The sequence below is a fragment of the Penicillium alfredii genome (assembly GCF_028826965.1).
Source record: "Penicillium alfredii strain IBT 34128 chromosome Unknown utg000010l_segment0_segment0, whole genome shotgun sequence".
NCBI classification, from domain to species: Eukaryota; Fungi; Ascomycota; class Eurotiomycetes; order Eurotiales; family Aspergillaceae; genus Penicillium; species Penicillium alfredii.
Genome location: NW_026622707.1, coordinates 1,721,897 through 1,749,081, shown reverse-complemented (window position 1 = coordinate 1,749,081; position 27,185 = coordinate 1,721,897). Strand labels below are relative to the sequence as shown.

The window sequence follows — 27,185 nt, the reverse complement described above, 5'->3', positions numbered from 1 at the left end:
AATTCTAGGGTAGCTGGTCACAGCTATTCGGACATAGTGATACAGAGAGATTAATATTTTGCCCCAACACATCCATCCATATATTCTATCCTGCTCTCTACGAGGTATAGCACACATGACATATTGGCATCAGGTAAGACCACCTCGTTCATTTTCATTATAAAGACAAACTGGCCAAGGCAATAAGAAAAGGGAGAACAAAACAATGATCGCATCTATGCAGCCCAGACATCCTTGCCCACGCCCTCAATCCAGTGCCCCAGCTGATTAACACCCGCATCCCAATCCTTAAGCCGGTTGCGCATGCCATCGATCTGCTTCAAATCCAGCACCTTGGGCTGAACCCAATGGATTTGCGCAACCTGTGCAACCTGATCGATCGAGCCGCGCAGCAGACCCAGTGACAGCGCTTTCATAACTAGATGCTCGATCTCATCAGGCAGCACCTTGGTCTCGGTCGCGATAGCCTGGAACGCGAGCGAGCGGTCGTGCGGCGGTCGGCGGAATACCATCTCGGTCAGAGCGGCCAGCGAAATCTTCTGGTACAGGAACACGCGGTGGGCCTCGAGCAGCTTGTTCTTGCTGATGTTGCCGGCCAGCACGTCATATGCGGCTAGGTCGCCGCGATTGAAGGTGAAGAGGAGCTCGCGCAGCCAGTTGTGTGGGGAGTTCGTCAGCGTGTCGAGAATTGGGTGCAGGAGGAGCTCGCCGAAGTTGTAGATCGAGTCGGAGACTAGTGCGGCCACGCTGAGGTTGTAGGCGCGGGAGGCGCGCTCGGATTCCGGCAGGTCCTTCAGGTCGATGCAGGCTAGGTACAGCAGGGCATTTTTGTAGAACGAGGCGAATTCTTCCTTGGCCTGGTTCGAGTTAGCTTATTTCGTTTTGGGCAATGCTTGTCTTTCTACGTACGTGGTAGTAGTCTGCGTTCACTTTGTAGAAAGATGCATGCACAACCGTCTCGACGGCGTCGAACGAGTCCAACACCTGCTGGCAGGACGCTAGATCCTTCTGTGCTCCGTCCAGATCCTGTAGTCGCAGCTTGACGTTGGCAACATCGGCGAGCGCGTAGACATGTGCATCCTGAGTATCGGGCTTATCGACCTTGTCCGCGAGGGATGTGAGGAACGCCAGTCGTTCTTGGTCATCTGCGGCCATCCACGAAAACAAATCAGTAATCGATTCGAACAGAAACTCAAAACGCAAATATTTTCCCTCAAAAGGAGTAAATTCCAACCCACCTGCACATTCCGTCGATGCCATCAACCCCAGCGCCACGAACTTCAGCTGATTGATGCGGTCAGCGAAGCTGAGCACGAACGTCTTGAAAATGGCTAGCCGCTGCGGGGCACTCTCTGGCCGGCGGAAGAACTCGACCAGTGCATCGGTCAGCTGGTGCCATAGCTTGCGCTCCCAGAAGTCTTCGAACGTGAGGAAGTAGGTTTGCGTCTCGGGGGAGCCTTGTGCTTGCTGCTCGGCCAGGAAATCGGGGATCTTGGAGGACTCCATGGCGGAGAGCGGGGTGAGTTAAGAAGAGGTCGGGGTGGAAGTTCAGAGGTACGGAAGGAGAAGAAGAAGAAGGGAGGAAATGGGAGGTGGAATGGGGAATGGAGAAGCAGAGAATCGAATGGATGCGATGCGGGTTGGTGTCGGGGCCGATGATGTCTTTTTGGGAGCTGGCGGGCGGTGAGTAAGCTATTTGGGAATATACTCGGTCCACTTCACTCTTCTCCCATTTCTTGCTACTTTGCCCTGGTTATTGCTATTTATTTGACCATCTTCTATTGAGACCCAGAGACTTATTAATGTGGGCTATTGGCAGATACCGGTTTAGTTCTATGCTGTTTTGCTACAATGTGACCCTTGGTCATCTCGATCAGGCATGATCTGGGACAGTCAAGTCAACCCAAAAGAAAGCAAACCATTGCTGGCAAACAATCAGAAACAGAAGAAGTGAAAGAAACAAAATATCTACGGTGATCCCCGGTTCTGACGTGGCAGAGCCGACACCAACTGGTGGATGAGAAGTATCCGAAATGTCTCCGAGCCAGACATAAATACCACTTTGCTCTTCGTTTCCATTCTCTCAACCACGTTTGAAATTCATTCTTCTTCTTTGAATTTGTATTTTCCTTGACTCAAACCTTTGTTTCTTCTCGCGTGTCTGAAGATAGATAAACCATCGACACCATGATTGACTTCACCGAAGTCAACCGGAAATACTTCGAGTAAGACACAAGAAACTCTCACCAGTGAAACAGCCACAGCAGACTAATAAAGAACCCCCACAGCCAACTGGCCACCACATACCAGGATCGATTCGCCAGAGCCGTCAAGACAATCACCGAGCAGACCCAGCAACATCGTCTATGGCTTAGTGATCGATGGACCGACACGGCAGCGGGTCAGGGCCAGGAGGTCAAAATGCTGGAGTATGCCTGTGGGCCAGGTACAGTATCAATGGTAGGTAAATGTCGTCAGACCTGCCGCAGTTTTCATGAGATCTTGTTCAAGCATAGCAGTGCTAAGTGCCACAGGCCCTCGCCCCGTTCCTCACAAATGTGGTGGGCATCGACGTCGCCAGCAACATGGTAGATGAGTACAACCGGAATGCACAGGCTGCCGGGCTCGGCGAGAAAGTAACCGGCCATGTGGCTGACTTGCTCGCCGAGTCTGTTCCCGCCGAATTCTCGGGCCCGGAGTTCAACGACTTCGACGTCGTGACGGTCAGCATGGCGCTGCACCACTTCGAGCACCCGGACCAAGCCCTGAAGCGGCTAGCAGCACGGTTAAAGCAGGGCGGCGTGTGTTACATTATCGATCTCGTGGCACAAGCCTCACATGGTCATGGTGATGACCATGGCCACGATCACGGCCATTCTCACGGGCACACGCATCGCCGCCAGAGTCTTGATCTGGACGACGCAGCGGCAACTATCAAGACGCACGGGTTCTCGCGCGCAGATATGCTGAATCTGTTTGAAGACGCCGGATTGACTGTCGGGTTCGAGCACAAGGTGCTCTCGGAGCCGCTTGAGCTCACCAAAGATGGAAAGGCCATCACCAAGACGGTGTTTATTGCTCGGGCCCAGCGGGTCTAAAATACAGTGGGAGACAAGTCGGGGTCAGGTCGGCGAATCCTGTCAGTATGTCAGTATAGTAGATAGCGCATTCAATCGGCAATTTTTCTGTCCTGCTAGACATAATATAGCTAAGCGCGTGGGTCGGACCCAAGGATCCATGGGTGCTGGTCTAGCTAGACCGGGCGGAACTAGTGAATTGTTGTCTCAGTTAGTGCGAGAGAAAGTAAATTTGCCAAGCAATTATGGCTCTGTCTCACTGGAAGAATTCTCCAGGGATTTGCGGCTCTCCGCTAAAAATAACCAAATTGCACCGGTTAGCCCTAACATCGGAGGTTCGGCGCAACAATAAAAGGGGGCAAATCAACGGCTCCAAACGCTAAGCAGCACTAAGCAGAACTAAGAAAGTAACTAAGCAAATCCGGGACTCTCCGAGCCCCCAACTCAGCAAATGAACAGGCCAGAATGAGGCTCACTTTCCCTTGCGATCCAATCGTGCGATACCTTCGAGTGCCACCGGCGTCTTGGCAGGGACGCCTTCTCGCTTGGAGAGATGCAGATGTAAGAACTAAGGCCAACAGGGTCGAAGGCTCGGATGATAAGTCAGATATAAAATCATGGTGATTTCCCATGTTTTGTTCCTTTTTTCTTTCTTGGTTTATCCATTCTTTCTATATACTTCGTGACCCGGCGTCATTCATTCACTTCTTTATATATTTACTTTCGCCACCAGTCATTCGTTCGACTACTATTCTAAACCATCATCACCATGAAGGCCGTTACTCTGCCCCTCCTCCTTAGCCTGGCCGGCCTCTCTGTCGCCCGCACCGACCTAGGCGGCTGCGTCTCGTCGCAGACCACCAACCAGTGGCACGAAGCCAGCATGATCTGGTACGTGCCCAACTCGGGCGAGATCTGCGACATCCCCGACTGCGGCGGCGGCCGCGCACCCCCGAAGACCAACCAGCCCGGCTGCCCGCTGTACACGGGCACCGAGACCCTGACGCCCAGCTACCTGCCGGGCTGGGGTCCCAACGGCAAGGCGGTGCCGTCGACCACTGCGGTGGCGGAGACGTCGTCTACTGAGGCGGCCCAGCCGACTGACTCTTCATCTTCTTCTGCTGCTGCTGCTCCTCCGGTGTTGTCGCCGCCTCGCTCCAAGCCTGCTGCCGGCCACATCACCCCGGCCCCCGTTTCTACCCCGTTGGTCACTATGACCAAGACTACCTCGTCGGGCTCGACGGACTCGCCGCCTGTCTCGGGTAGCAACCCGGACTACAACGCGGCTGCTATGCCTGCTTCCAATGTGGCTGGTGTTGTTGCCGTTGTCGCTGCTGTGATCGGTGCCATGGCTCTGTAGATATATCTGCAGGTGATGGGCTAATCTTTAATTGGACCGATGGATGGGCTTACGTCTGTCAGTGTGTTGTTGTCGTTGTTGTTGTTGTTGTTGTTGTTGTTGAGAGATGTGTTATGTTCACTTATGGGAAATGTACACCGTCTACTCGTATATCAAGGTAGCTCCTTCAATTCTATTCTTATTCGGTGGACTTTCTTCATGCTCCGAGTAAAGTGAGATACGAATATTGTTAGAGAATTTGCCTAGACCTCGTGCCTTTCCATGTACCTTTCCATATAAACCGATAAGCTTCTTGGAAGCTAGGGCAAGGATGCTATTATCATAACACTATTTTCTCTGGTAGAGCAAGTCAGCCCGAACGCAGCACAGATGTTAGACCCAAAATATCATACGCAGTCCAAATGCAATCATGTATAAACATCAGCCAGTACTCATGTCTTTACATCGCCCCCCAAACATCCATGATTTCCCCAAAAGGAAGAAAAGCATCAACAGGCATACTAAAGATAGCATCGTAATCCAGCGGCGCCAGAAGCGGGTCCGGCGGAGACTGTTCCAGAGCGACTTTTCGTCTCCGATGAGCCTCCTTGACCACCTGCATCCGCGCCGTCATGCGGCCAAAGATCTCCGGCAGTTCATCAGAACCCGGACTCTTCTGTTCTGCAAAGGGGCGGGCTTCTTCGAGCTTCTGTGCGAGCCTGTCGATCGTCGCGTCGAAGTCGATGGTGCTCTGCACGTACGTTCGGTCCCATTCGCCTCCCGGGCTGTCGTACAACGTGAGTCGGGAGAGCGTGATGGCGGCTTGGCCGAGCTGGCACCAGTAGGTGAAGGGGAAGAAGGGGAGGTAGACGGAGGGGAGGGAGTAGAAGTTGTGGAAGAAGGATCTGGTGGATTCCAGGCAGCGGAAGAGGAGGTCCAGTCTTGTTAGGGGGTGGTCGCCATATTGGGTGTCGGATACTTCGTCGTTGAAGGAGATGCGGTAGAGGAGGATTTCTAGGAGGTTGTAATGAAAGAGGAGGATTGCTGTGTCGTAATCACTTGATCAGCCTTGAATTCCATATGTACGCTGTGGTAATCAACGAACTTCAAGGTAAAACCTCACCTGAATGTGGCATATCACACGAAAAAGAGCCTTTCAAACGCTGAAGCTCTGCCTGGAACCAGTGCATGCTGAGCCCAAGTGGAGGTGTCAAAGCCACGGAAGACCCAGATCCCTGGTAGGATGTCATATGGTAGACTCTGTCGGCCAGGTGCACCACGCGAATCAAATGGACCAGATAAGCATCGGTGGCATATTCAGAGGCGTGCTGTAAGATCTGACAACAATCATCAATGTACTTCGTGAACCGAACCGGCTCCTGGTCCTTGACGCAGGCCGAAAATCTTGCTCATCGTCAGTATTTCCTATCCACGAAAGGGAATAGCCACAGCTCATACATCACCGTCACATAGTAACACCCCAGGTAAGCCCGCCGCTCCTCGAGTGTGCGAATGGGGCTTTTTTCATCGTCCATACCAGCCTCCTTCACATAATCCAAGGGCTGGTTCGAGTATTTTTGAGCCGCCAACTCCTTATTCAATCCCAGGCTGATTGACTGGGCAATGGCCAAGTGGATGAAAGAGTCCATCTGTGCTGTGCTTTTGTTCTTGTAATAGTTCTGCTCAAAGGCAGACGAACCCGGTGGCTCTCTCGGAGCATTAGATCGAGGCTGACGGGACACAGCAATGAACCAAGCCATATGAACGAGGAGACCCTGCAGGATATCCAAACTGTGTTCTCCGCGTATCACGACATGTTCTGCGACATATCGATGGACGGCATTGACTAGTTCTCGTTGCCGGGCCGCGTTCTGGCAGGCGACCATGGCAATATTCAAGAACAGGAATGACTTTTCCCGGCTGAGCTCGTCGGACGTGACATGCGATGGGATCACCACAAAGGGAAAGAGATGCACCATGCGAGTCGCGAACCACTCCATCAGGATCTGGCCCTCCAGATCGTTGGGCGTAGCAGGTTCTTCGTCTAGCAAAGCCGACGAGGATTGCGCGGTCGAAGGTTCCTGCTCAGGCCGTTCTCTGCTGGAACGTTCCGAGGCGGCCAGCAAAGCAACCATGCGGTCCAATTTCTGCTCCAGGGCAGCAACTTGTCTAGGCAGACAGTTAGACAGGTTCCAGCATACCGGGAATATGTTATACTCACGAATTGCCATTAGTGGTTCGTTGACGTCGATTGGACCCTGGTTCTTGACCTGTACAATCCTTATTCAGGCGGCGGCATCTGACACGGCGACCAGAGTCAGCATGGACCTGCTTCTTGCCATGAGATCGGCGTTAAGGAAACAAGCTTTGGCACTACTCACCGTTTGCAGGGGCCGTCGGCTTCGGGATCACATTTTACTTTTGCCTTGGCGCAAGTCCTGCAGGCCGTGGGCCCGCGAACCCCACGGTTGTCCATGACGAACGGAGCGAGATGGTCCGTCCCACCTGTTGACGGTAGGATCGGCAGAGCCCTGAATCAGACGTGTGGTCCAGATTACTGATTGGGCCAACTCGCAGATTGACAAGAAGGAGTCGGCGGCAGTCCCGCTCCGTTTCAGATTTGGCCCCGATTGCTTCGTCATCCCTGCCTTACAGGGCCCGGGCAAGTATATATATTGGACACGGGGATGAAGTTTCAGCATCTCCACAGTGGAAACGAGAAATTGAAATCGCGAAGAAAAGAACTTGTCCATTTGTTTTAATTAATTCCACTGTTGTCTTCGCCCTTCCGGGCTGGAGTTCTTTGGGGCAACGCCAAAGCTGTAAACATCCCGTTGATGCGAATGGCGATGCCTGGATAAGTGACTTTGGGGATGGGAATAATCGAAGAAAATATTGCATGAAGAGAACTGAGTGTGTTCAAGAGGATATCTTCAAGATCATGGTAGTTGTTTCAGGGAAGAAAGAATCATTATCAAGGAAACACGCCTGAGGAAACCGACAGTGAAGCACACGAGACCAACAACACTCGGATTGATTAATGAGTAGATTAATATATTATAAAATCAATAATCCATGGCTCTCAGTATTGAACCTAATAATAATAATAATGCTGGAATGACCCAAAGACAGCAATATCAGAAGTAAGAGCTAGGTGAGCAATGTTCCTACTTGCCCCCCCCCCCCCCCCAAAAGCAGCCCTTTCAACATCCCCAATTCTGGTGGTTGAGCGGGAGGGAGGTGACAGTCCGGGCTTAGCCCTCCTCTGACTGCTTCTTTCTGGCTTGGGCCTGCGCTGGCTCCGTATAGGCACTGGAGGTCACATTGCACAGCGTGGCGCTGGGGATACAATCTTTGGAACCTTGCTTTTTTTTAATGTATTTCATAATAGTGTTTTATTTTTATGATTATTATTTTTTGTTGTTATATAAGTATGTGTTATAAGAATGAAGGTAAGTAATTGTTGTTCGAGGTGTCTCCTCAACCCATTAGATGTGATCCAAGGAGCATCCAAGGTACTTCGCGATGCTTCACCAGTCCAAAATTGCTCAATTGATGCCATGGGTTCGATTCCTGCAGCTGTCTATTTCATCTTTTTTTCATCTTATTTTGCTGCATTTGAATTCCCACTTCCCTTCTCCAACGGTTGGAGACGTTATCACAGCGGACTTTCGGCCGCCCCCGCTCTCTTATCACTTGGACTCCCCACGGGGGAGGGGCTTTCGATCATATAAAGACAATCTACCTTGAACCAGGGTCGGTGCTACATTCCTACGCACGGCTCGACTGCGAACTACTCTCCAAACCAGTCTACTTGACCGGCGTCGCGCTCTCACTATCTCCAGACCCCAGGCCATGTTGACCACCGCGCTGTCCGAGACCGAGGTCTCGGCGCTGAGAGCTAACAAGGAGCGACTGGCAAACGACTTACATCATTCGTGCCGGTGGGGATTTGGGATCCGGTGGGGAGAGTGAGTGTAACCCCATACCTCGGAGAGGACAAAGAGGTTAAAGATAGCTGACCATTTTGTTGAATATATACAGTGGATCAACTGACACAGGCATGCAGCGTCTAGCCCTGTCGGAAGAAGACAAGAGCGTGCGGGAGTGGTTCATTCAGACTATGAAAGACCTCAAGTGCAAGATTACTATCGATGAGATGGGGAATATCTTTGCCGTCCGTCCAGGCCGAAGGGCTGATGTGCCGGCGACATTCATTGGGAGCCATTTGGATACGCAGCCCACGGGTGGACGATACGATGGGATTCTTGGTGTCTTGTCCGGAGTGGAAGCGCTCAAGACCATGGATGAGATGGGATTGGAGACGGAGGGAGGTGTTGGGGTGGTGAATTGGACCAAGTACCTGACTCGTTCCCCTACGAGACTTTTGTTTTCTGGGAGACCAACTAACCACCGAACCTTTGACAGCGAGGAGGGCGCCAGGTTTCCGATTAGCATGGTATCCTCTGGTGTATGGGCAGAGTGCATACCATTGCCAAAGGCACACAACCTCAAGGAAGTGCCGACAGTAGCCTCGCTGCCGACAGCGGGATCTGCGCCGGAGACAATGAAGACCGCCTTGCAGAAGATCGATTATCTCGGAGAAGTGCCGTGCTCATACAAGGCGACGCCGATGGCGGCACACTTTGAGCTGCACATCGAACAGGGCCCACATCTCATCTCGGCGGACCAGCGGGTCGGAGTGGTGACGGCCGTGCAGGCATACCGATGGTTCCGGGTGAACGTGATCGGACGAGATACGCACACAGGGACAACGGCATTCGAGCACCGCGCAGATGCGCTGTATGCGTTCTCACGCATGATGGTGCGAGCCCGCGAGGTTGCGGCCGCTCGAGGCTGTCTTGCCAGTGTGGGTATCGTCGAAGCCAAACCCGGCAGCGTCAATACCGTGCCGGGGCTGGTGAGCTTTAGTCTGGATATCCGTGGGCCAGAGACAGCGTTGGTTGCCGAGGTCGAAACGGAGCTGCGCAGCGAGTTCGACGCCATTGCTGCGGCTGAGGGTGCTGGTATTGGCAAGCCATGCCGTGTTGAGTGGACGCTTGACTTCGACTCGCCCGCTGTCAAGTTCCATGAGGATTGTATCGATTGTGTTCATCAGTCGGCTCATGCGGTCGTCGCTGATGTCCCGGTTGCGAAGACGAAGTCGCTGGTGCGACCTATCATGAGTGGTGCTGGCCACGACAGCGTTTTTACTTCCAAGCGTGTGCCAACCAGTATGATCTTCGTTCCGTGCAAGGACGGGCTCAGCCATCACCCCGAAGAATTTTGCTCCGCCGATGATTGCGCAACCGGGGCCTCGGTCATTCTGCAGGCTGTAATTCGGTATGATAGGAAGAGGTTCAGTTGACAGCCTTAGGGGGTAACCGGCGATGATGAAGCCAAGTGCCCCAGTAGCAGGAAGAATAGTATCACACCTCTACATACTGGCCTACACATATTGGGAAAAGCTACCATTGACCAATCAGTATACCGAGTCATCATGAAGTTGCATTTGAGCCTAGCTATTCATAAAACCAGCGGCATCATTGTAAATCTTTTTTTTATTTCCCTGTATCCCCAAGTCTCCAAACAAGGGGACCAGATTGAGATGCACCGAGGAACAGCCCATTTCAAACCCGGTTTCCCGAAGTCTACTCTGAACCGTACACCGGAGACATCGACACTAAGTCCCTAGGATGACCGAGCAGTGGATGACAGGACACCAAGGCCTCTTTCCTTACTGGGGAGCGCCACGGCCACGGCCGAAGCCACCACGGAAGGAGGGAGCGAACTCGCCGGGGGCACCGCCCTCCTTGCCCTCCTCGCGGCGGCGGTAGCCGCCCTCACGAGGAGCACGGGGACGACGCTCACGCTCCTCGCCGCCCATCATACCGCGAGGGGGAGCGTGCGAGCGCTGCTGCTTGATGTGGGTGGCGGGGACAACCTCGGCGGGGAGGTGCAGCCACTCACGGAGGTAGTCAAGACCCTAAAGTCACCATTATTAGATATTGTTCGTTTGCCGACGAATCAAGTAGAAAGAACATACCTCGGGGGTGAGGGTGTAGTAGTAGTACTGCCACGAGAACTGGGTCTTAATGTAGCCGCGCGAGTTCAGGGACTGGCAAGCCTTGATGACCTGTTGGAGAACGGGTTAGCAACCTGTGCTTAGAGCGAATCGTCACCCCCACCGGGGGGGGGGGGGGGGTCGACTTACATAGAGGTTCTTGGTGTCAATGTCACCGTGCTTGGGAAGGTTGAAGTCCTTCTTGGCCACGAGCACACCCTCTGAAAAACCAATATGTCAGTGGATTTTAACTCATGAATTATCTTGACCGGTCTGAGCGTAGCGTGGACGGTCGACGAGGGTGGTCACATACCGCGGAAGAGGTACTCGTGGATCTTCTTGCGGTCGTCCTTAGGGATAAGCCTGGGGCATTGTCAGTGCATCTGTATCGGAGAAAAAGGAAAGGAATTCCGCGCTTACATTGTCGCGAGTTCCTGGCGCAATTCGGGGAATCGCTTTGACAACGCCAGAAAAGAATGGGTGATTTAAATGATGGATGCGAGTGGAGCTGCGCGGCGAGAAAAGTGCGGTCTTCCTGTTCGGGCTCGCTAGGGTTGGTGCCCTGATCGCCCTTTTCTGAGTGGTCACCTGATCTACCCAGTGACTCCCAAGGTTATCTGGCGCCAAGCCTAGATAGGCAATCTTGGAACGGTCAGGTGATCTGAATCTGCTTCAACGCCATCGCCATTACATCTCTCTGCGACAACTCTTTCCTTGACGGCGACCCCAAAGACAACTGCCAAAATGACTTCGTCAAACGTTAATGTCTTGCTCTCGTCCTTTCCTGGACTGTCACTCCCGTCGACCCTGTCCTTTGCTTTGCCCTCCACGTCGACCCTCTCCGACCTGACTGAGAGAATCGCCTCATACCTTCCACCATCGATTTCGCTTCATTCTTTGACTCTCACCACGACCAACAATAAACAACTTGCCTCTTCGTCAGATCTGCTACAGACCCTCTTCTCTTCGCGAAATGGCGACTCTATCGCATCTTCAATTCTCCCGCTCCGCCTCACCGTTCCTGTGCGCGGTGGAAAAGGTGGTTTCGGATCCCAGCTCCGTGCTGCCGGTGGTCGCATGTCCAGCAAGCGCCAGCGCAACCAGGGTGACAACAATAATTCGAGCCGCAACTTGGATGGCCGCCGTCTGCGCACCGTCAACGAGGCGAAGGCACTCGCCGAATACCTGGCCGTCAAGCCGGAAATGGATAAGAAGGAGAAGGAAGAGCGCCGGCGCCGGTGGCAGGCGGTCGTGGATATGGCGGAGAAGCGACAAGACGAGCTGAAAAATGGTGGTGGAAAGCACAAGATTGACGGGCAATGGATCGACGACAAGGAGGAAATGAATGAGAAGGCCCGGGAGGCTGTGCTGCTAGCGATGAAGGATGGTGCATGGACCGACAGCCTCCGCGACGCGGTCCTGGGCGGATCCAGCACCAGTGCCAGCGAAGGCAGTGAGCAAGGTACCTCGTCTAGTTCGGACGAAGAAGAGGGCGAAGAGAACGGCGCAGGACCTTCTGCGCCCGCTCCAAAATCGGCTGCTCCTCGGAAGTTCATTGGGTTTGATGATGACGATGAGTTTATGAGCGACTCGGAGGATGAGGAGCCGGCGGACAAAGCGCAAGACAAGGGCAAGGGCAAGGCTCGTGCCTAAGCCTTACTCCAGCAAAGTCTTGCTTATGGTCTATGACGGCGTTTCATGGTTGGGCAGTATTTCACAGGGTTTCTCCAGCGCATCTGAGTTTCGGCGCCTTCTATGTCAATAGTTTTATGCACTCCCTTTGGGATTTAATCCAAGAGCAATTGCATGCATCCTTCCCACAGATGGTATTTAACAAGAACCAACAGTTTCTTCATCTCAGCCTACATAGTATCAGGACCTCGTAGTTGGTTTTGCCACATCGCACGGCAGCCCGAGACCGCCCTATCGACAACCGCGTCTCCAAGAAAAAAAAAGCTCCGCGTGAAACTCCGCAAATTTGCACGCCGACCATGTCGCCTTGCGCTCGCGGCGCAATATCACGATTCTTGCGATTTGATTTATTGCGATCAAATCTTCAACGATGTCCTCGACAACTGACGCAAACACGCTCTCTACGGCCTCGCATTGCAGCGTTGCCGATCAACACCCTTAACGGCGTATGCCAACGAGCGCATCAGAATCGCTATTTTTCAACAACTCGGTTTCAACGAGATAAATCGCCCCCCAATGCCTTGACCGAGATCCTACCCATATTCTGCCCCGGATGCGGCGCGTTTTCGCAAACCATCGAGCCGCACGAGCCGGGGTACTACAGCACGGCCAAAAGGGAGAACCGGAAGCTCATCGCAGCACGAAAAGAGGCGCTTGAAAGTACAGAGGGTATTAGTGAAGATGCCGCGACTTCTAAGGATCAGCAGAGCAATGATACTGAGGAACATGTGGTTCCTCAACCGATGCATGGTAAGCGACCCAATAGGCCTTGAAGTTTTACAATTCCTCGCTGACACAACAGGGGCAAAAGACAGCGCTTTACCAGACCAGACAACTACTCCTAGCCGTGATTCTGTTGAAGCCCCGGATCGCGCACCCCGCATCTGCGATCGATGCCATGACCTGATTCACCACAACAAGGCCGTGACTTCGCCCAAACCGTCGATCTTTTCTATCCGAGAATTCCTGGCTGAGTCGCCCTACAAGAACAATCGTGTATACCACATCATTGATGCAGCCGATTTCCCCATGTCCCTCGTGCCGCGTATCCAGAAGGCCCTCTCGCTCCAGGAGCAGCGGTCTCACAACCGACGGTCCCATACCGAGAAGTACTCTCAAGGCCAGAAACTGCCCACACTCTCGTTCATCATCACACGCTCAGATCTTTTAGCGGCGACCAAGGAGCAGGTCGACTCGAAGATGGAGTATGTCCGGTCACTCCTCCGTGAGAATATCGGCAGAGCGGGGAGAGACGCCCGCCTGGGTAATGTGCATATGATTAGTGCACACCGTGGCTGGTGGACCAAGCAGCTCAAGGAAGAAATCCGGAAACACGGTGGTGGGATTTGGGTGGTTGGCAAGGCGAATGTTGGCAAGAGCAGTTTCATTGAAGCCTGTTTTCCCAAAGACTCGAGGGCTCTCGAGCAGATGAAGGAGTGGGTTGAGCACCGTCGGGCAGAAAACGAGATCCCAAACCAGCGGCAAGCGGCTCTTCTCGACCCTGGTAGTCTCCTTCCTCCTGCGCCTCGCGAGGGCATGTATCCCATGCTTCCGGTTGTGTCTTCACTGCCGGGCACAACCGTTTCGCCAATCCGAATCCCATTCGGCCGGGGGAAAGGGTGAGGTTATTGACCTGCCTGGTCTGGAACGTGGCCAGCTCGAGGATTACGTGCGCGATGAACACAAGCGCGATCTGATCATGACCAAGCGCATCAAGCCCGAGCGCTATTCCATCAGACCGGGCCAATCTCTACTTCTCGGGGGTGGCTTGGTCCGCATTACGGCTGTCAACCTCGAGGATACTATTATGGCGGCATGCTTCGTGCCCATCGACTCCCACATCACCAAGACAGAAAAGGCCATTGAGATCCAGGCCGAAACACGTCCCTACTCCGGTACGCTCATGAAAGAAGGTACGGGGAGCACCATGTCGTCGGCCGGGAAGTTCGAGCTACGATGGGATGTCACAAACGCCCACCTGCCCACTTCCCTCGCAAAGGCTGTGCGTGACAAGAGATCAACTGTGCCATCATTGCCGTACCGGGTCATGTCGGCCGACATCCTCATCGAAGGCTGTGGCTGGATTGAGGTCAGCGTGCAGATTCGCAGTAAGCAGACTTCTATCACCGACGCTCCGGTCTATCCACAGGTCGAGGTATTCACTCCCAACGGTCAGCATATTGGCTCTCGACCACCGATGGAGTGCTGGGCCTTCGTCGCCGAGAAGAACAAAAGCGACAGGCGCAAGACGCCGCGGTTGAAGCTGCGCCGTTCATAAGAAGCCATATTGGGCTGTATTCTGGACATTATACATGTACACTATTCCACTGGCATAGCGGCGGGCGTTTTTCTTCTTTCTATAAAAAGCAGAGATCTAGTAATTATGAAGTATCAATTCACCTCTCCAGTTGTCCACATCGTCCACCGCCGTTGCTCTGACGGTCCCCGTCGAAGTGGGGGCTCCTTTTCAACAAGCAAAAAACTGCTGTGTAAAAAGCAGCGGTACGTGTGTCCAATTGTTCTTTTCCAGACCGTACTTCAATGCAGTTCTCGACGTTGATTATCATCTCCTTGCTTGGTTTTCTTTTGTACCCAAGTTTAATTGAGCTTGTCTCCAACGCCATGACTATTCGAAGACTCCAGTATGGGACACCGCTTCTTCTCCACCCCCGGACGTATCCATAACAATCAACACACTAACGCACCATCCGCCAGTTCTCTCCCACCGAAGATGTTATCGTCTCGCGGGCTCCAAAATGTCCAGGAACTGGATCTTCCCTGGCGATTCAGCCCTACTCAATCATACGATGCAGAGACGAACCCGACGGGGCTGATCTCGTTCGGCATGGCCGAGAATGTATGTGACCGAGTTTGAGCATCTCACGATAAGCCATTGAGCTGTCTAACAGCGCACTAGAAACCAATGAGGGCCGAAATGGCCAAATATATCAATGAAAAGGTCTCGCCAGCATAACAATTCCTTGTCTCTGCTGCTAAACATAGCATGCGTCCCTCAATCGCCATACACACCTAACATCACTCATTCCATGTCTAGGTCGTCTTCTCACAAGACTCTGTTAGCTACCGGTCCAGCGCAAGCACCGCCGCACGGCTCCCCGCAGCCGCAGCAGCGCACCTAAACCGAATCCTGAGCCCGCACGCATCCATCGAGCCGGAGCATGTCTTCGTGGCGGACTCGCCCACCTCCCTGGGCAACATGCTGGGCTTCAACCTGGCCGAGCGCGACGAGGCCATCCTCGTCAATAGGCCTGTGTACGGCCGCTTCGAACTGGATTATGGCGTCGAAGCCGGCATCAAGATCGTGTATGCTGACACGGCGACGGAGGAGGCATTCTCGCCTGGTTCGGTGCTGAAGTACGAAGAGGCGCTTGCTGCTGCTGAGAGCCAGGGCACCAAGATTCGTGCGGTGCTTCTTGTTAATCCTCATAACCCTGTTGGTAAGTTGGATTGATTTGAATTGGTTGATTTGTGGGGCATGTTGCTTCCTGTCAAAAAGAGAGCATGGCGCCTGATTGATATGTCTTTTAGGTCGGTGCTACCCGGTGAAAACCCTGGAAGAAATTGCCCGGTTCTGTAACAAGCATCGTCTTCATCTCATCAGCGACGAGGTATATGCCTCGTGCGTGTTTGACTCGGGCGATCCCAATGCTACGCCGTTCACTTCGATCCTCTCACTGGATTTGGCGCGCCTGATCGACCCGAGTCTCGTTCACGTGTTATATGGGTTCAGCAAGGCAAGTGAATGAGCAAAAGCCATCCCAACAAAGCCAATTTCAACTAATAGTGCTTGTCTTTTGCAGGACTTCTCCTCGGGCGGCCTACACCTAGGATTCCTGGTAACCCAGAACCAGCAGCTCCGGCAAGCGTGCAAGGCAATTCTGTAAGATTTATATATTTCTCTCTAGCTTTAATCCCAGGTTTGTATCATTCGACTCACCCAAAACTTTCCTGGTTATGCAGAAGACTCCACGGCGCCTCCCAAGCAGCGGTGACAATCGGAACCGCCATCCTAGAAGACGAAGCCTTCGTGAAGAGCTTCACGGCCAAATCGCAGCAGAGCCTCGCCGCAGGCTATCGACACACAACCTCGACACTGAATGAGGCAGGAATTAATTACATCAATGGCGGGTAAGAAACATTATTCAAGACAGAAGACATCAAAGGAAAAAAGAGAAAAAAAAAACGGCAAGGCTGCTGATTCCATGCTAACCCATATTGACCAGAAACGCCGGCTTCTTTATCTACATCGATCTCTCGCCCTATCTGCCCAACCCCGGTGCTCCCACCCGAGAACGAGAGTTCGCGCTCGCGCAGAACCTCGTTGATGCTGGTGTCTTTTTGCATCCTGGGGAGGAGCATTCCAAGGATGCGGGGTGGTTTCGGTTGGTGTTTTCGCAAGAGGAGGCTGTTTTGCGGGAGGGGCTTAGGAGGTGAGTTCTTATACACTGTTCCGTGTATATCTTGTCCGACAAAAACACTGAACTTGGGTGTGATTTAGGTTATTGAGTGTGGTCAAGCCGACGGGTTCTTGATTTCTCAACCTCGAGGAATCTCTTTCTCACAATGGACGAGTAATATCAGAAAAGGGTTGGAAAAGGGACGGAAAAACCAATATAACTAGACCAACATAAACTCAGAAAATCCTGTATTCTTTCTTAACTCTTTTTTTTAAACATAAACTCATCAAGCCATGTCTCTTTAACCCACAACAAGGCAGATCCTGTAGTTTGCCCGCATCAACAACAAAAGAAAAAGTCAACAACCAATCTACTCAGCAACGTTGGCAAACTGGAAAGTCGGCTGCCCGGGAACAGCGTTATCAGCCAGCAGACCCTCCCTCTTCTCTCCCGTGCCAACAACATCACCGGTCTTGCCGCCCTCATCGACAGCAATGACCTCGATCTCCTTGTAGCCGGAAGTGCGCTTCAGACTGCCCAGCATCTCAGACAGGACGGCAAACTCATCGAAGGGGAGCTTGCGGTCGAAGACGTTCTCAGGAGCCTCGCGGCCCTGGACGAGACGGCGCTTCAGGGTCTGCACGAAGGGCATGGCCTTCTTCATTTCGCCGAGCTTGCCGACCTTGGCGTTAAGCTCCTTGTCATTGATGGAGACGCTCAGAGAGTCGAAGGCCTCGCGGACCAGGTCAATGTACTTCTCTTGCCAGGCGGGGTATTTCTTGGCCGCGAAGATGGTGAGCTTCTTGGGCTTGCGCGGGTCAAACGCAGACGATTTGCCCTTGGACAGCTTCTTGGCGAAGTTGGCTTCCGAGGACAGGATGTTCGACGATGTGCCGCGGACGTAGGCCTGAGCGGCCGAAAGTTCGGGGGAGGGCTCTGGGACGGTAGGGAAGGTGGCGAAGTGGATGGTTTCAGACTAATTTGAAAATGTTAGAATGAAACTGCGGTGCAATAAAAGTATAAAAAAATTATACTGACCTTCTTCAAGACCTCGAGCCACACGTACTCGGCCCAGTGAGGGGCGATGGGAGCAAGCATGAGGGCCTGCAGCTCGATGTAGCGCAGAATCACCTCCCGGTGCATACCCACGCCGGAGGCCGTGGCGCCCTCACGGTAGGCATCACGCGCGCTCGTGAAGTCGTACAAACCAGACTTCAGTGCAAGCTTGAAGTCAGTGCTAGATGAGGGTCAGCGGTTGAAAGACAAATAATCCATGATGTAAACTTACGCCGCGTAGTGCTTGCGAGTTTCCCGAACCAGGCTGTTCAGCTCGTTGTTGAAGAGCTTGTCCGCGAATGCATCAGCGGGGCCAGTGCGCAGGTTCTCATCCTTGGCGACCTCCTCAATCCACTCCTTCAGAGTAAACAGACGCAGAATGTTGCTGTTGGCAACAGCCTCGTCGAAGTTGGCATCTTCAATGCTGTCACCAGCATCGGCGAAGGCAATCCGGGTGGCGTCGGCACCAAACTTGTCCACGGAATCCCTCAGAGTAAGGAAATTACCGGTACTCTTGCTCATCTTGTCGCCGTTCAGCAGCAAGTGCCCGTTAGCACGGACACCACGGGGCCAGTACTCCGACGGGAAGAGCGCGAGGTGAATGTACAGGAAGAAGGTCAGGTGGTTTTGGATAAGGTCCTTGCCAGAGACTCGGACGTCCAGAGGGTACCAGTACTCGAATTCACGGCGCATTTGCTGCAGAGCATCCTTGCTGATTCCGCTCTTGGAAACCAGGTCATCGTTGAGTTCCCGTCTCGTGAAGACATAGTCCCACACTTCATCCGTCATCTGCTCCGCCTTCACATCAAGCGGGCCAGTCGACTTGCCGTATCGATCACCGTGCAGGAGGTGCGCAATAGTGTAGTAGGCCATGTAGACGGTACTGTCACTCAAACTCTCAACCAGGAACTGAGGGTCCCAAGGCAGCTTGGATCCCAGACCGTAGGTTCTGGCACAAGCCCATCGGTTCAACCAGCTCAGGTTCTTCTCAAACCCGTTCTTGGTCTCGGAGGAGTAGGTATTGAGGGTGTTCACAACATGGTTCAGAGTCTGCTGCTGCCACTCGGCATCGTTCTCGCCATAGTTCAAGAACCACTGGCCCAGGTAGGCGACCACGCAGTCGTCGCCACTGCGGCTGACAACCTTGCCCATAGGGTCTGCAAAGGGGAACGCATCTCCGCTGTCGTACAGAGACTTACGGATCTTGTCCTTGACGGAGCTGACGGGCTCTCCCTTGAACTCGCCCACAACCATGGTACCCTTGTAGAATCCTTCCAAGTAAGCTAGCTCCTTAGCCTTAGCGAGCTGGGTAACATCCTTGGGAGAGTTGATCTTCAGCTGCTTGACCAGCGTGGGAGCAGTCAGGTTGCCATAGGTAGGGGTCTCAATCAACGGGAAGATCTCCAGCTCGGCCCACTCTTTCTGGATACCGTAATACTCGGGCTTCTTCGCCAGGTCCATCAGGGTGGCGTAGTCATCGGGGCTGTCCGAAGGCACCGAGGTAACCACACCGGTACCCTTGGCGGCCGAGACGCCGTCCATGGGCAAGATGCGAATACCCTCAGTGTGGAATGACAGCGGTGCGTTGACCAAGGTACCAACGAAGGCACTACCCGGTGCTTCGAAGACAAGCGGCAGTTCGTCCTGGGTCTTGGGAAAGTGCTCGCTGTCAAAGAAGTGGCCCTGGAAGGCCATGTTCCAAGCAGCACGCTTGGTAACGACGACATACTCCTTCTCCTTCAGCTTGAAGAGACCGTAGTTAATCTTGGGACCGACAAAGCAGCTCGTCTGACCGTACATAGTCTCGGGGCGCAGAGTTGCCGGAACGAAGTAGACCTTCGCATCCTCCTCAACCTTGTCCTTGACCAGCTCGGCCAGCTGGGGTGACCATTCCTTGACCTTGAGCTTCAGAGCAGCATACTCCTGGGGACCAACACCTTCACCTTCCGTTCGGTCGTGGTCCATGCACGGCTGACCGTCCTTGGGCGAGTAGATGGTGTAACGGCTACCATACATGATCTTCCCCAGCTCGTGGAGGCGGTTCATCTGCCAACGCACAAAGGCATCATAGTACGGGTTGGCATCGGTGGTGACAAACTGTCTGCGCCAGTCGACGCGAGCACCCAGGCTGTCGAGGTCGCGGATGGCCAGCGGAGGGAAATGCTGCAGCCAGTGGGCAGCGTCGGCGAACTTGTGGATGTCCTCCAGAGGCACACCGATGGCCAACATGATCTGGAACTGATACTTCATCTTCACGGACTTGGCGGCGGCCTTGCTCTTCTTGCCGGAGAACTTCTCGGCCTCGGCCTTTACCTCCTGCGTGGGCGCCGGCGGGGCAGTGTCCTTGGGCTGTTCTTCCTCCTCCTTGTAGGCCTCGAAGTTCTGTCCAAACAGCTTCACCTCGTCGGCCAGCTTATCCGCGCACGCCTTGATGGGCATACCGGTGCAGTGGAATCCCAGCGGGAACAGGGCCCTCTTGCCCTCCATGCGAGCGAATCCGGTCATGAACTCCACCTTACTGGCAGTGAAACTGTGGCCCGCATGCAGGGTACCGTTCATGTACGGGTAGGCCATGGTGCCGAAGAACTTGGGGTACTTTTCACGCAGCTGCGCGGGGGTCATGGAGCCCTGGGGAGCCTCGGCGAAGGAGGGGGCGTCGACCTCGAAGACCTTGTTCTCCTTCCATTGTGCCTGGTATTTCTTTTCAATCGCGATCAGAGAGTCACGCTTTTCGGTCTGAGGAGCAGAAGAATATAGAGTTAGCACAAGAAAATCTAATGGTGGGGGAGGGGCAGATCAACGTTTTCCAACTTGAGGGTATTCTTCGTGCTGTTGCTCGGGTCGAGCGCAGCAGCGGACGCGGCGGCCATGGTTCTCAGTTGACCGGTTTTGCCCTGATTGCAAAACTCGTTGAGAGCAAAGATCGCGGGGGGGGGGTCTAAAATCGGTTTGTGAGGCGGCACGGTATTGCGGCGGTAACGCGGTGGTATGGCACGCAAACCACAGGGTTTGTATGTAATGTAATATTACAATATATGAAAAGGTTGGAGATGAGGTCGAATGCGAAATTTAGAGCTATGGACAAAAGAAAGCAATACAAATTTTGTTTCTGCTTTCTTTCAATCCTCCAGGAGATCGGTATTCTGGTTGATATAACTTGGGCATAGAGTGTCCACAAGTACATAGTGTAGATCCATGACACGTGACCGATATCACGGAGCAACTTCTTCGCCGACACGGCGCGAGACAAGTTTCCCCGGACCAACAATTCTGCACTCTGGAGCTCTTTTGGACCTGGCAATGAGGGGAGTACTTGCCGGGTGAACATATTCTATCTTTCTCCCTGATATTTCTGGTCTTGCGACTCCAATCGCATAAGGGCCAGTCCCTTTGCGGAACATTCTGCAACCATGGTCAATATTTTCAAGCGGATGCGGAACCTGAGGACAGTAAGTGAATCCGCGCCGGAGATGACTCGACTTTCCTGTTTAACGCGAACACGAGGCCATTGACTAACAAGAGTCTTTACTCTGTCCACAGAAGGTAAATCCAAACGCCATCCGCCATTCCATGCTGATACCTTCGGCCACCAAACAACCCTTCGAGTCTCCTACCACGATACGAAAACATGGAGGCAAATAGCACCATACCAGTTACATACGATACTAACGCAATGGTCATGACAAACAGGTCCTCAACTTCCGACTCGGAAGCGGCGCCGCCATCCTGCCCAGCGTCGCCAACGCAACAAAAGAATACCCAGCCGTCACTCGGCTCCACCTCACATATGCCCGCAAGATCTACGGCGGGCACCAAGGCGCGCGCCATTTCTGGCGGCGCTGCCTACCGCGCCTCAAGTACCACAACCCGGGGGTGCCGATGACGGTGCGGCAGACCGACGAGCAGGACGGGCCCGCCGCCCTGACGATCTACTTCGCGCAACGGGCTAGCAACGCGGCGACGGCGCTTGCAGCGGATAAAAAGGTTACGGACTCGCATGCGCCCGCTCCGGAAAGCGGCGAACAGGCCGCCGTCGTTAACGTCAAGGACCTTACCTATGCGGAGATCTGGAGCCGCGTGCAGGCTGCGACGGGCGCGCAGGGCGTTTCCCCTACCGCGGAAGAGACGCAGGAGCTGAAGAAGTTGGAGGATATGCGGGTTAAGTCCGAGGAGGACCGCAAGCGCGTGCTCGGGTTCCGCGAGGCTAAGAAGGATCAGGAGCGGATGATCGCGGAGGCTCGGAAGGAGGTCGAGAGGCTCAAGGAGATGTGATAGAACGCAGATTGCGTTGTTTGCTCTCGAGGGTTTGGGAGGGAGATTTGGGCTGGAACGTCTTTTTTGTTCGATCACATCTGGCCTTCGGTTTGTTCTGCCGGTCGAGCTTGGAGGGGTCCCATCTGTCTGTAGCATATAGCATCCTTGTGTGTTTGTTTTCTTTACGACTATGTATTTCTTGGAAATCTTTGATTGTGAACTATATCTCCACATCGACCTCCATTCCGCACTTTAGGTGATGCTCAATTGGGAAGATCGAGAGATGGAAGACGTGAGGATGATGCCTCGCATTATATACCCAAGTTTTTTCTCAGGTTGGTCCTTTCTAACATACACTGACCAAGAACCCCCTAATTCCCACCCAGAAGCGATGCAAGAGCCAAGTATACCCCGGTGAACCAGGCCGAACCCCGATCCCAAACAAAGAAAGACTGGAAATGCAACCACGCGATCCAAGGAGAGCGAAGTCCCAGAAGAATGAGATTCACAAAATGCGAAAGTACCATGTACATCATCAGAAGCAAAGAAAAGACATGTTTGGGGCCATTGTCGGAGGCCAGGTTGGGAACATGGACAGGCTGAAAATGGATGCGTACAAGCCAAGGACACTTCACACTGAAGTGCCAGACGGTACACAACTACCATGGCACAACTATGCGTTGTCCGGATTGTAGCTCGTCTCTCCCAGCATACTCTGCGCTTCCGGAGCCGCCGGCGTCGGAGTGGTCGGTCGTGGCTGGGATGCGGTTGGCTCCACCAACGTCGCAGGCTGACCCTGCGATCGTCCTGCTGCGGCAGCCTGCAATCGCTGATCCAGGGCCTTGAGCGCGAGGGCACGTCTCCGCTCCGCCTCCTCCCGCTTGCCACTGGCCCTCGACCCCCAGCGCGATGGCTGCTCAGCAAGGTCGGCAGGCCAGCCTCGCCGCGAGCCAAAACCTGCTGGTTGCCCGAAGCAATATCATCGTCGGAGAAGGGCCGCAAGATTTTTACGGTCACGAGCGCAATGTAGATCTGGTCAGCGACGAAGGCGATCGGGGGTTGCATCACATCCGGGAATAGACAGGCAAAGGCAAAGGTCTCGCTGGCGTCACCCTTGATGCCGAGGCCGGAGTTCGACGTGCCGGTGAGATCGGGCTGCCGCTTAAAGAATCGGAGATAAGTCCAGCTGGTCAAAAGTCCAAGCCACGACAGAACTGCGGCGGTGTCCGTCCCGAACACGACCCCACTGATGGTGTTGAGGAGCAAGAAGAGAGCCGGGAAATGTTTCACGCGCATTTTGACCAGCCCCTTGAAGAGTGCGACGGTGTGTTCGGGAACGAGTTGCTTGAAGGCGACCAGGAAAGAGGCTTGGATCGAGATCCCACCGCAGATTTGCGTGAGATGGCTGGCCGAGCAAACGAACGATTAGCACAAAGGACTAGATTAAGGAGTTGGGAGAATGATAGCTTACCCCCTGATGAAAGAACCTTCAACGGCACCCCAGATCAAGTAGATGGGGATGATCACGATGTTGGGGATCACTGCGATGACGGCAATGAACTGGATGAACTCGCGGGATCCCCACGCGCGCTCGAGATATTTGCCGCCATAGAAGATGGTAGCGCCATTCAGCAGCACGGTAAAAATATTCTGTTCCACAAAGGTTGCAGAGAAGAGGGTCCACGGATAGTAGTAGAAGTCCGAGGGGACGAGGGTGAGGTAGGGAACGATGGGTATGGTGGTTGTTCCTCCGGTGCTGATTTGCTGCCATCTGGCAACATTGTAGAGTAGAGAAGCGGTTGAAAGACTGAAGAGGAAAGCCCGAGTGGCCGGAGGAATGTTGATTCGGAGCGACATGGTGCGCTCTGGGGGCGAGACGCAGTCCAAGAGGCTGGAGGAAGTCGAGGTGTGATGAGGTCGGGAGTGCTCGGGGATGATTTGCCCAAGGCGGACAGCCGGGCCTACCACGGTCACCCAAGTATACTTGACGATGCACTTCACCATCTTCTATTTTCTTTGCGACTCTTACGGATATTAGTCCTGAGACATCCTGGATTTTACGTTTTTCTATTATTACGAGCTCAGCAATACTTCAACTGGTAGACACGACTTCTATGGAATCCTGGGATTTCTTGCAAGCCATCTATACCGTCCAGGGCTATTTCAAGGGACAAAACGAAAAAAAGAAAAGAAAAAGAAAAGAAAAGTAGCTCTCTGGTCCTTATGCGACATGAAATGCTACTGCTATGAGAGTCATCACTTGTGGCAAGTTCAGTGGTATAAGGCATCTCCAGGCCAGGCTATATACTGCTGGAGATCCACTCCGGGGAATTGCCCTGCAGAACATTCGCTTCTTGCCGCACATCCGCTCGAGTCATCTCTGGCGATCAAAGGTACAATTGCACGAGGGGAGTGTGAGAACCCAAGGTAACCAAGGTTGATCCTGGACATCGTGAATTTTGCTGGAAATCCCCCGAATCGAATGTGGAGAACAGTTCCCATTCAATCCGCAAATGGATGATTTGCGCCACACCACCATTCATTTGTGATCCACTAGACACTAGGCGCTTTTAAGGGGGGCAGCCCGAGAAGGATTTGAAGGAGATTGGCCCGGAAAAAGAAGAAGCAAACGTGAAGAGAAAGAAGAACAAGACAAACCCAGTTCTCGATGAAATCGAGCCTGAGGCGCCGAGATTGGCGTTGAGCCCACCTTTTTAGCGTTCCAAGTGGCTAGTGCCGTCTTAAGCTCTTCTCTCTCTCTCTCAGTCATTCCTGTCACTCTTTCGCGCATCGCTATTTTATCTCTCTTCTTCTCTTCTTCTCTTTCTCCTTCATCTTCCCTCGTATCCCCTCCGTCTCTTCCGTCCCCGTTGTGCCTGCCTCGGCTCCCTCCCACAACCTTGAATTTCTCCCTGGTCTTGGCTTTCCGTCTTCAACGCCTCCCCGTTTCTGCGCTTCTCAATCCTCCACGCTTCGGAACTGATCCCTCCCCTGCTTTGGGGTCCCGGAATTTCTTTCCCCCCTGTGGCCCGGGCGTTCCTGGATCCTCCATCTCCGCGCATCCAACCTCCACTTTGATTTTCACCTTGCCTAGCGCGCCGACAGCAACCTCCCCTCTGGCATGCCAGCGGTGGACTGGTCGCACATGTAATCATGGCACACCCTGACCTCACATCGCATCATGTCAACTACTTAATATGGCGGTATGTCCCCTTGATTGGACTCCACGTTCCAACCTGCAGAAGTGACTGACTTCTTTTTTTTAAAGGTACCTTCAAGAGTCAGGTTGGTTCACGCAGATTTTCTTTTTGTTTTTCTCCCCTCTGTCCTTACTCAAATTTATCTTCCTCTTAAATGTGAGAGCACTCGGTTCTTTGTATTCCTCTAACTTGATCCTCCAGGTCATGCCGACGCCGCGGTGTCACTGCAGCGCGCTTGGTTTCCTGATCCACAGAATCTTCCCTTTGCGCCGTACATCAGAACCCATGCGCTGGTGTCGCTGGTTCAAAAGGGTCTCCAGTACCACGAACTGGAATCATCCATTGACAAGGTACGTTTTGTGACTGACCATTCTACATGCGACAGCGAGGGGATGAAAAATATCATTCCCTTGTTCTCGAATTAAGCAATGGAAATTCTAATTGAAATCCACAGGAGGGCAATGCCATCGACATTCCCCCGTCGCAATATTTTTCGGGCCCGAGCCATTTGAAACGGGGTTCCTGAAAACGCACGATGCGGCTGGCACAGACCAACCCAGCTCGCCAAGCAAAGTTGCGCGCGACCGCGTGACAAACGGTCACCCAGAGGCTCTCACTGTCAAAAGATCTCGGAAAAGCGAGACCAATGGCGATGAGTCGATGGAACTGGATGAGGCCCGGAGCAAAGGCACCCCGGAGCCATTGGATGGTGACGGCGACGTGAGCATGGGGGCCGAGGAGCCCGAACCCACTTTTACATTGACGACCGGCAGTAGCGTCGGCGTTCAGATCACCCCCGCCAAGGCAGCCGATCTGGCGCCCGACACCGCCTGCCTAGATATCGGGGCCCACGTGACCCAGACGATGTGGCGCCCGCGCGATCCCACGGTGGTCGTGGCAGCTGGCGATACCTTTTGCAGCTTGTGGAAGCTCTCATTGTCCTCGACGCCCGTCCAAAAGAAGTTGGTGGATTTGAAGGGCTCCAATTCCTGCGTGTCGGCTGTCGCATGGGATACCGCCGGCGAGAAGTTGGCTGTGGCGACCTATAGTGACTTAAGAGGCACAATTACCATGTACAATGTCAACGGTGACGCCGTTGATCTCTTGCCGGAGGTACCTCGATTGATCACCGGTCTGCATTGGGCGGAAGATAGCTCACAGCTGGTGGTCGTGGCTTCGGATACCAGAATCTCGGAACTGGCACTGTGGGACGATACCCGACGACCCGATGTTTTCCCTCCACCTCAGGTGATTAAAAGCCCCATTTACGACTTGGCCTGGTGTGGGCGCAATCAGGTGTTTGCCTGCGGAGATGGCTCCGTCTACCAGTGCGAGATGGACAATAGCATCCGCTTGACGAAGACTTTCCCTTCGAATGAGCCCGATGCGGCCTGGCAGTTTATTCGCTGCATGCATACCGACTCCTCTGCTGTCGCCGTGACGGCTTGCTCCGCGACTGCCACAATCTGGATTCCAACGCATGACATTCTTATCGAAAACGCCCACAAGGGCGATATCACCGCGATCGAGGTTCGTCCCCAGGCACAAGCCCAGCGCCGAAACTCCTCAATTGTGGTTGCATCATTTTCGACAGATGACGATGTGAAGGTGTGGCACGTCGATTTGGAGTCGAAACATTTCGACTGCCTCCATCGCCTACGCCTGGGACCGTCACTTCCCGCTCTCACGGGAGGTTTCTCCCCGGACGGATATGCTCTCGGTGCGGCCAGCAAAGACCGGGTGTTGATCTGGAATGTTGAGCGAGGTGGTCATCCCATGGCCACTTGGGCTGCCCCTGGCTCGGAAGATGTGAAGGAGGAGCCTGACCGCGCGACAAATGAACAGAATGGTCATGCGGCATCGATTGGTGATAGTGCTCTTTCATGGGATGCCGACGGGAAAAGACTTGCCTATGGCTTCGGGCACCAGGTGCGTATCCTCTTCGGTCCACGTTCATCACAAAACCAGGGCGTTGCTAACTCCTCCCAGATGGCAATTGTGAATCTGCAAAGATGACCGATTGTTTCTTCTTGCCGGCGATTACATCAACAACAAAAGATGCGATTGAACCCCCTTCTAAGCGCT

At 53.6% G+C, this 27,185-nt stretch overlaps 13 protein-coding genes across 13 annotated transcripts; 8 read left to right on the top strand and 5 right to left on the bottom strand.

Annotated features, from left to right (window-relative positions):
- Positions 1-215: 215 nt before the first annotated feature.
- Positions 216-1,506, bottom strand: NUU61_008221 (proteasome regulatory particle lid subunit RPN9; the record flags this gene model as incomplete). The annotated part of the gene is made up of 2 exons (XM_056658746.1): positions 216-857; positions 910-1,506. 2 exons carry the CDS (start codon positions 1,504-1,506, stop codon positions 216-218), a joined length of 1,239 nt encoding a protein of 412 aa, XP_056509039.1.
- A 681-nt stretch (positions 1,507-2,187) lies between these two features.
- Positions 2,188-3,098, top strand: NUU61_008220 (class I SAM-dependent methyltransferase; the record flags this gene model as incomplete). Its single annotated transcript, XM_056658745.1, has 3 exons — positions 2,188-2,225; positions 2,289-2,460; positions 2,535-3,098. The coding sequence occupies 3 exons, from the start codon at positions 2,188-2,190 to the stop codon at positions 3,096-3,098; spliced, it is 774 nt and encodes a 257-aa protein (XP_056509038.1).
- Positions 3,099-3,846: 748 nt separating this feature from the next.
- Positions 3,847-4,437, top strand: NUU61_008219 (putative cell surface protein; the record flags this gene model as incomplete). The annotated part of the gene is made up of 1 exon (XM_056658744.1): positions 3,847-4,437. One exon carries the CDS (start codon positions 3,847-3,849, stop codon positions 4,435-4,437), a length of 591 nt encoding a protein of 196 aa, XP_056509037.1.
- A 439-nt stretch (positions 4,438-4,876) lies between these two features.
- On the bottom strand, positions 4,877-6,892 carry NUU61_008218 (uncharacterized protein; the record flags this gene model as incomplete). Its single annotated transcript, XM_056658743.1, has 5 exons — positions 4,877-5,460; positions 5,540-5,820; positions 5,875-6,585; positions 6,638-6,715; positions 6,798-6,892. The coding sequence occupies 5 exons, from the start codon at positions 6,890-6,892 to the stop codon at positions 4,877-4,879; spliced, it is 1,749 nt and encodes a 582-aa protein (XP_056509036.1).
- A 1,280-nt stretch (positions 6,893-8,172) lies between these two features.
- NUU61_008217 (M20 family metallo-hydrolase) lies at positions 8,173-9,784 on the top strand (the record flags this gene model as incomplete). The annotated part of the gene is made up of 2 exons (XM_056658742.1): positions 8,173-8,387; positions 8,461-9,784. Coding segments are annotated over 2 exons (1,539 nt in total), but the record flags the coding sequence as incomplete, so codon positions are not given.
- Positions 9,785-10,153: 369 nt separating this feature from the next.
- NUU61_008216 (40S ribosomal protein eS10) lies at positions 10,154-11,162 on the bottom strand (the record flags this gene model as incomplete). The annotated part of the gene is made up of 7 exons (XM_056658741.1): positions 10,154-10,402; positions 10,463-10,552; positions 10,631-10,701; positions 10,794-10,843; positions 10,901-10,935; positions 11,069-11,084; positions 11,158-11,162. The coding sequence occupies 7 exons, from the start codon at positions 11,160-11,162 to the stop codon at positions 10,154-10,156; spliced, it is 516 nt and encodes a 171-aa protein (XP_056509034.1).
- Positions 11,163-11,224: 62 nt separating this feature from the next.
- NUU61_008215 (telomere maintenance SDE2 family protein) lies at positions 11,225-12,133 on the top strand (the record flags this gene model as incomplete). Its single annotated transcript, XM_056658740.1, has 1 exon — positions 11,225-12,133. The coding sequence occupies one exon, from the start codon at positions 11,225-11,227 to the stop codon at positions 12,131-12,133; it is 909 nt and encodes a 302-aa protein (XP_056509033.1).
- Positions 12,134-12,471: 338 nt separating this feature from the next.
- NUU61_008214 (uncharacterized protein) lies at positions 12,472-14,450 on the top strand (the record flags this gene model as incomplete). The annotated part of the gene is made up of 3 exons (XM_056658739.1): positions 12,472-12,922; positions 12,975-13,753; positions 13,791-14,450. The coding sequence occupies 3 exons, from the start codon at positions 12,472-12,474 to the stop codon at positions 14,448-14,450; spliced, it is 1,890 nt and encodes a 629-aa protein (XP_056509032.1).
- Positions 14,451-14,903: 453 nt separating this feature from the next.
- On the top strand, positions 14,904-16,627 carry NUU61_008213 (uncharacterized protein; the record flags this gene model as incomplete). The annotated part of the gene is made up of 6 exons (XM_056658738.1): positions 14,904-15,029; positions 15,090-15,131; positions 15,228-15,630; positions 15,722-15,931; positions 15,994-16,321; positions 16,417-16,627. The coding sequence occupies 6 exons, from the start codon at positions 14,904-14,906 to the stop codon at positions 16,625-16,627; spliced, it is 1,320 nt and encodes a 439-aa protein (XP_056509031.1).
- Positions 16,628-16,960: 333 nt separating this feature from the next.
- NUU61_008212 (leucine--tRNA ligase CDC60) lies at positions 16,961-20,516 on the bottom strand (the record flags this gene model as incomplete). The annotated part of the gene is made up of 4 exons (XM_056658737.1): positions 16,961-17,566; positions 17,629-17,827; positions 17,879-20,382; positions 20,448-20,516. The coding sequence occupies 4 exons, from the start codon at positions 20,514-20,516 to the stop codon at positions 16,961-16,963; spliced, it is 3,378 nt and encodes a 1,125-aa protein (XP_056509030.1).
- Positions 20,517-21,056: 540 nt separating this feature from the next.
- NUU61_008211 (mitochondrial 54S ribosomal protein mL61) lies at positions 21,057-21,918 on the top strand (the record flags this gene model as incomplete). The annotated part of the gene is made up of 2 exons (XM_056658736.1): positions 21,057-21,095; positions 21,337-21,918. 2 exons carry the CDS (start codon positions 21,057-21,059, stop codon positions 21,916-21,918), a joined length of 621 nt encoding a protein of 206 aa, XP_056509029.1.
- A 655-nt stretch (positions 21,919-22,573) lies between these two features.
- On the bottom strand, positions 22,574-23,904 carry NUU61_008210 (rhomboid family protein; the record flags this gene model as incomplete). Its single annotated transcript, XM_056658735.1, has 3 exons — positions 22,574-22,813; positions 22,858-23,305; positions 23,372-23,904. 3 exons carry the CDS (start codon positions 23,902-23,904, stop codon positions 22,574-22,576), a joined length of 1,221 nt encoding a protein of 406 aa, XP_056509028.1.
- Positions 23,905-25,053: 1,149 nt separating this feature from the next.
- On the top strand, positions 25,054-27,116 carry NUU61_008209 (WD40 repeat domain-containing protein; the record flags this gene model as incomplete). Its single annotated transcript, XM_056658734.1, has 4 exons — positions 25,054-25,103; positions 25,169-25,185; positions 25,302-25,454; positions 25,555-27,116. 4 exons carry the CDS (start codon positions 25,054-25,056, stop codon positions 27,114-27,116), a joined length of 1,782 nt encoding a protein of 593 aa, XP_056509027.1.
- Positions 27,117-27,185: the final 69 nt, after the last annotated feature.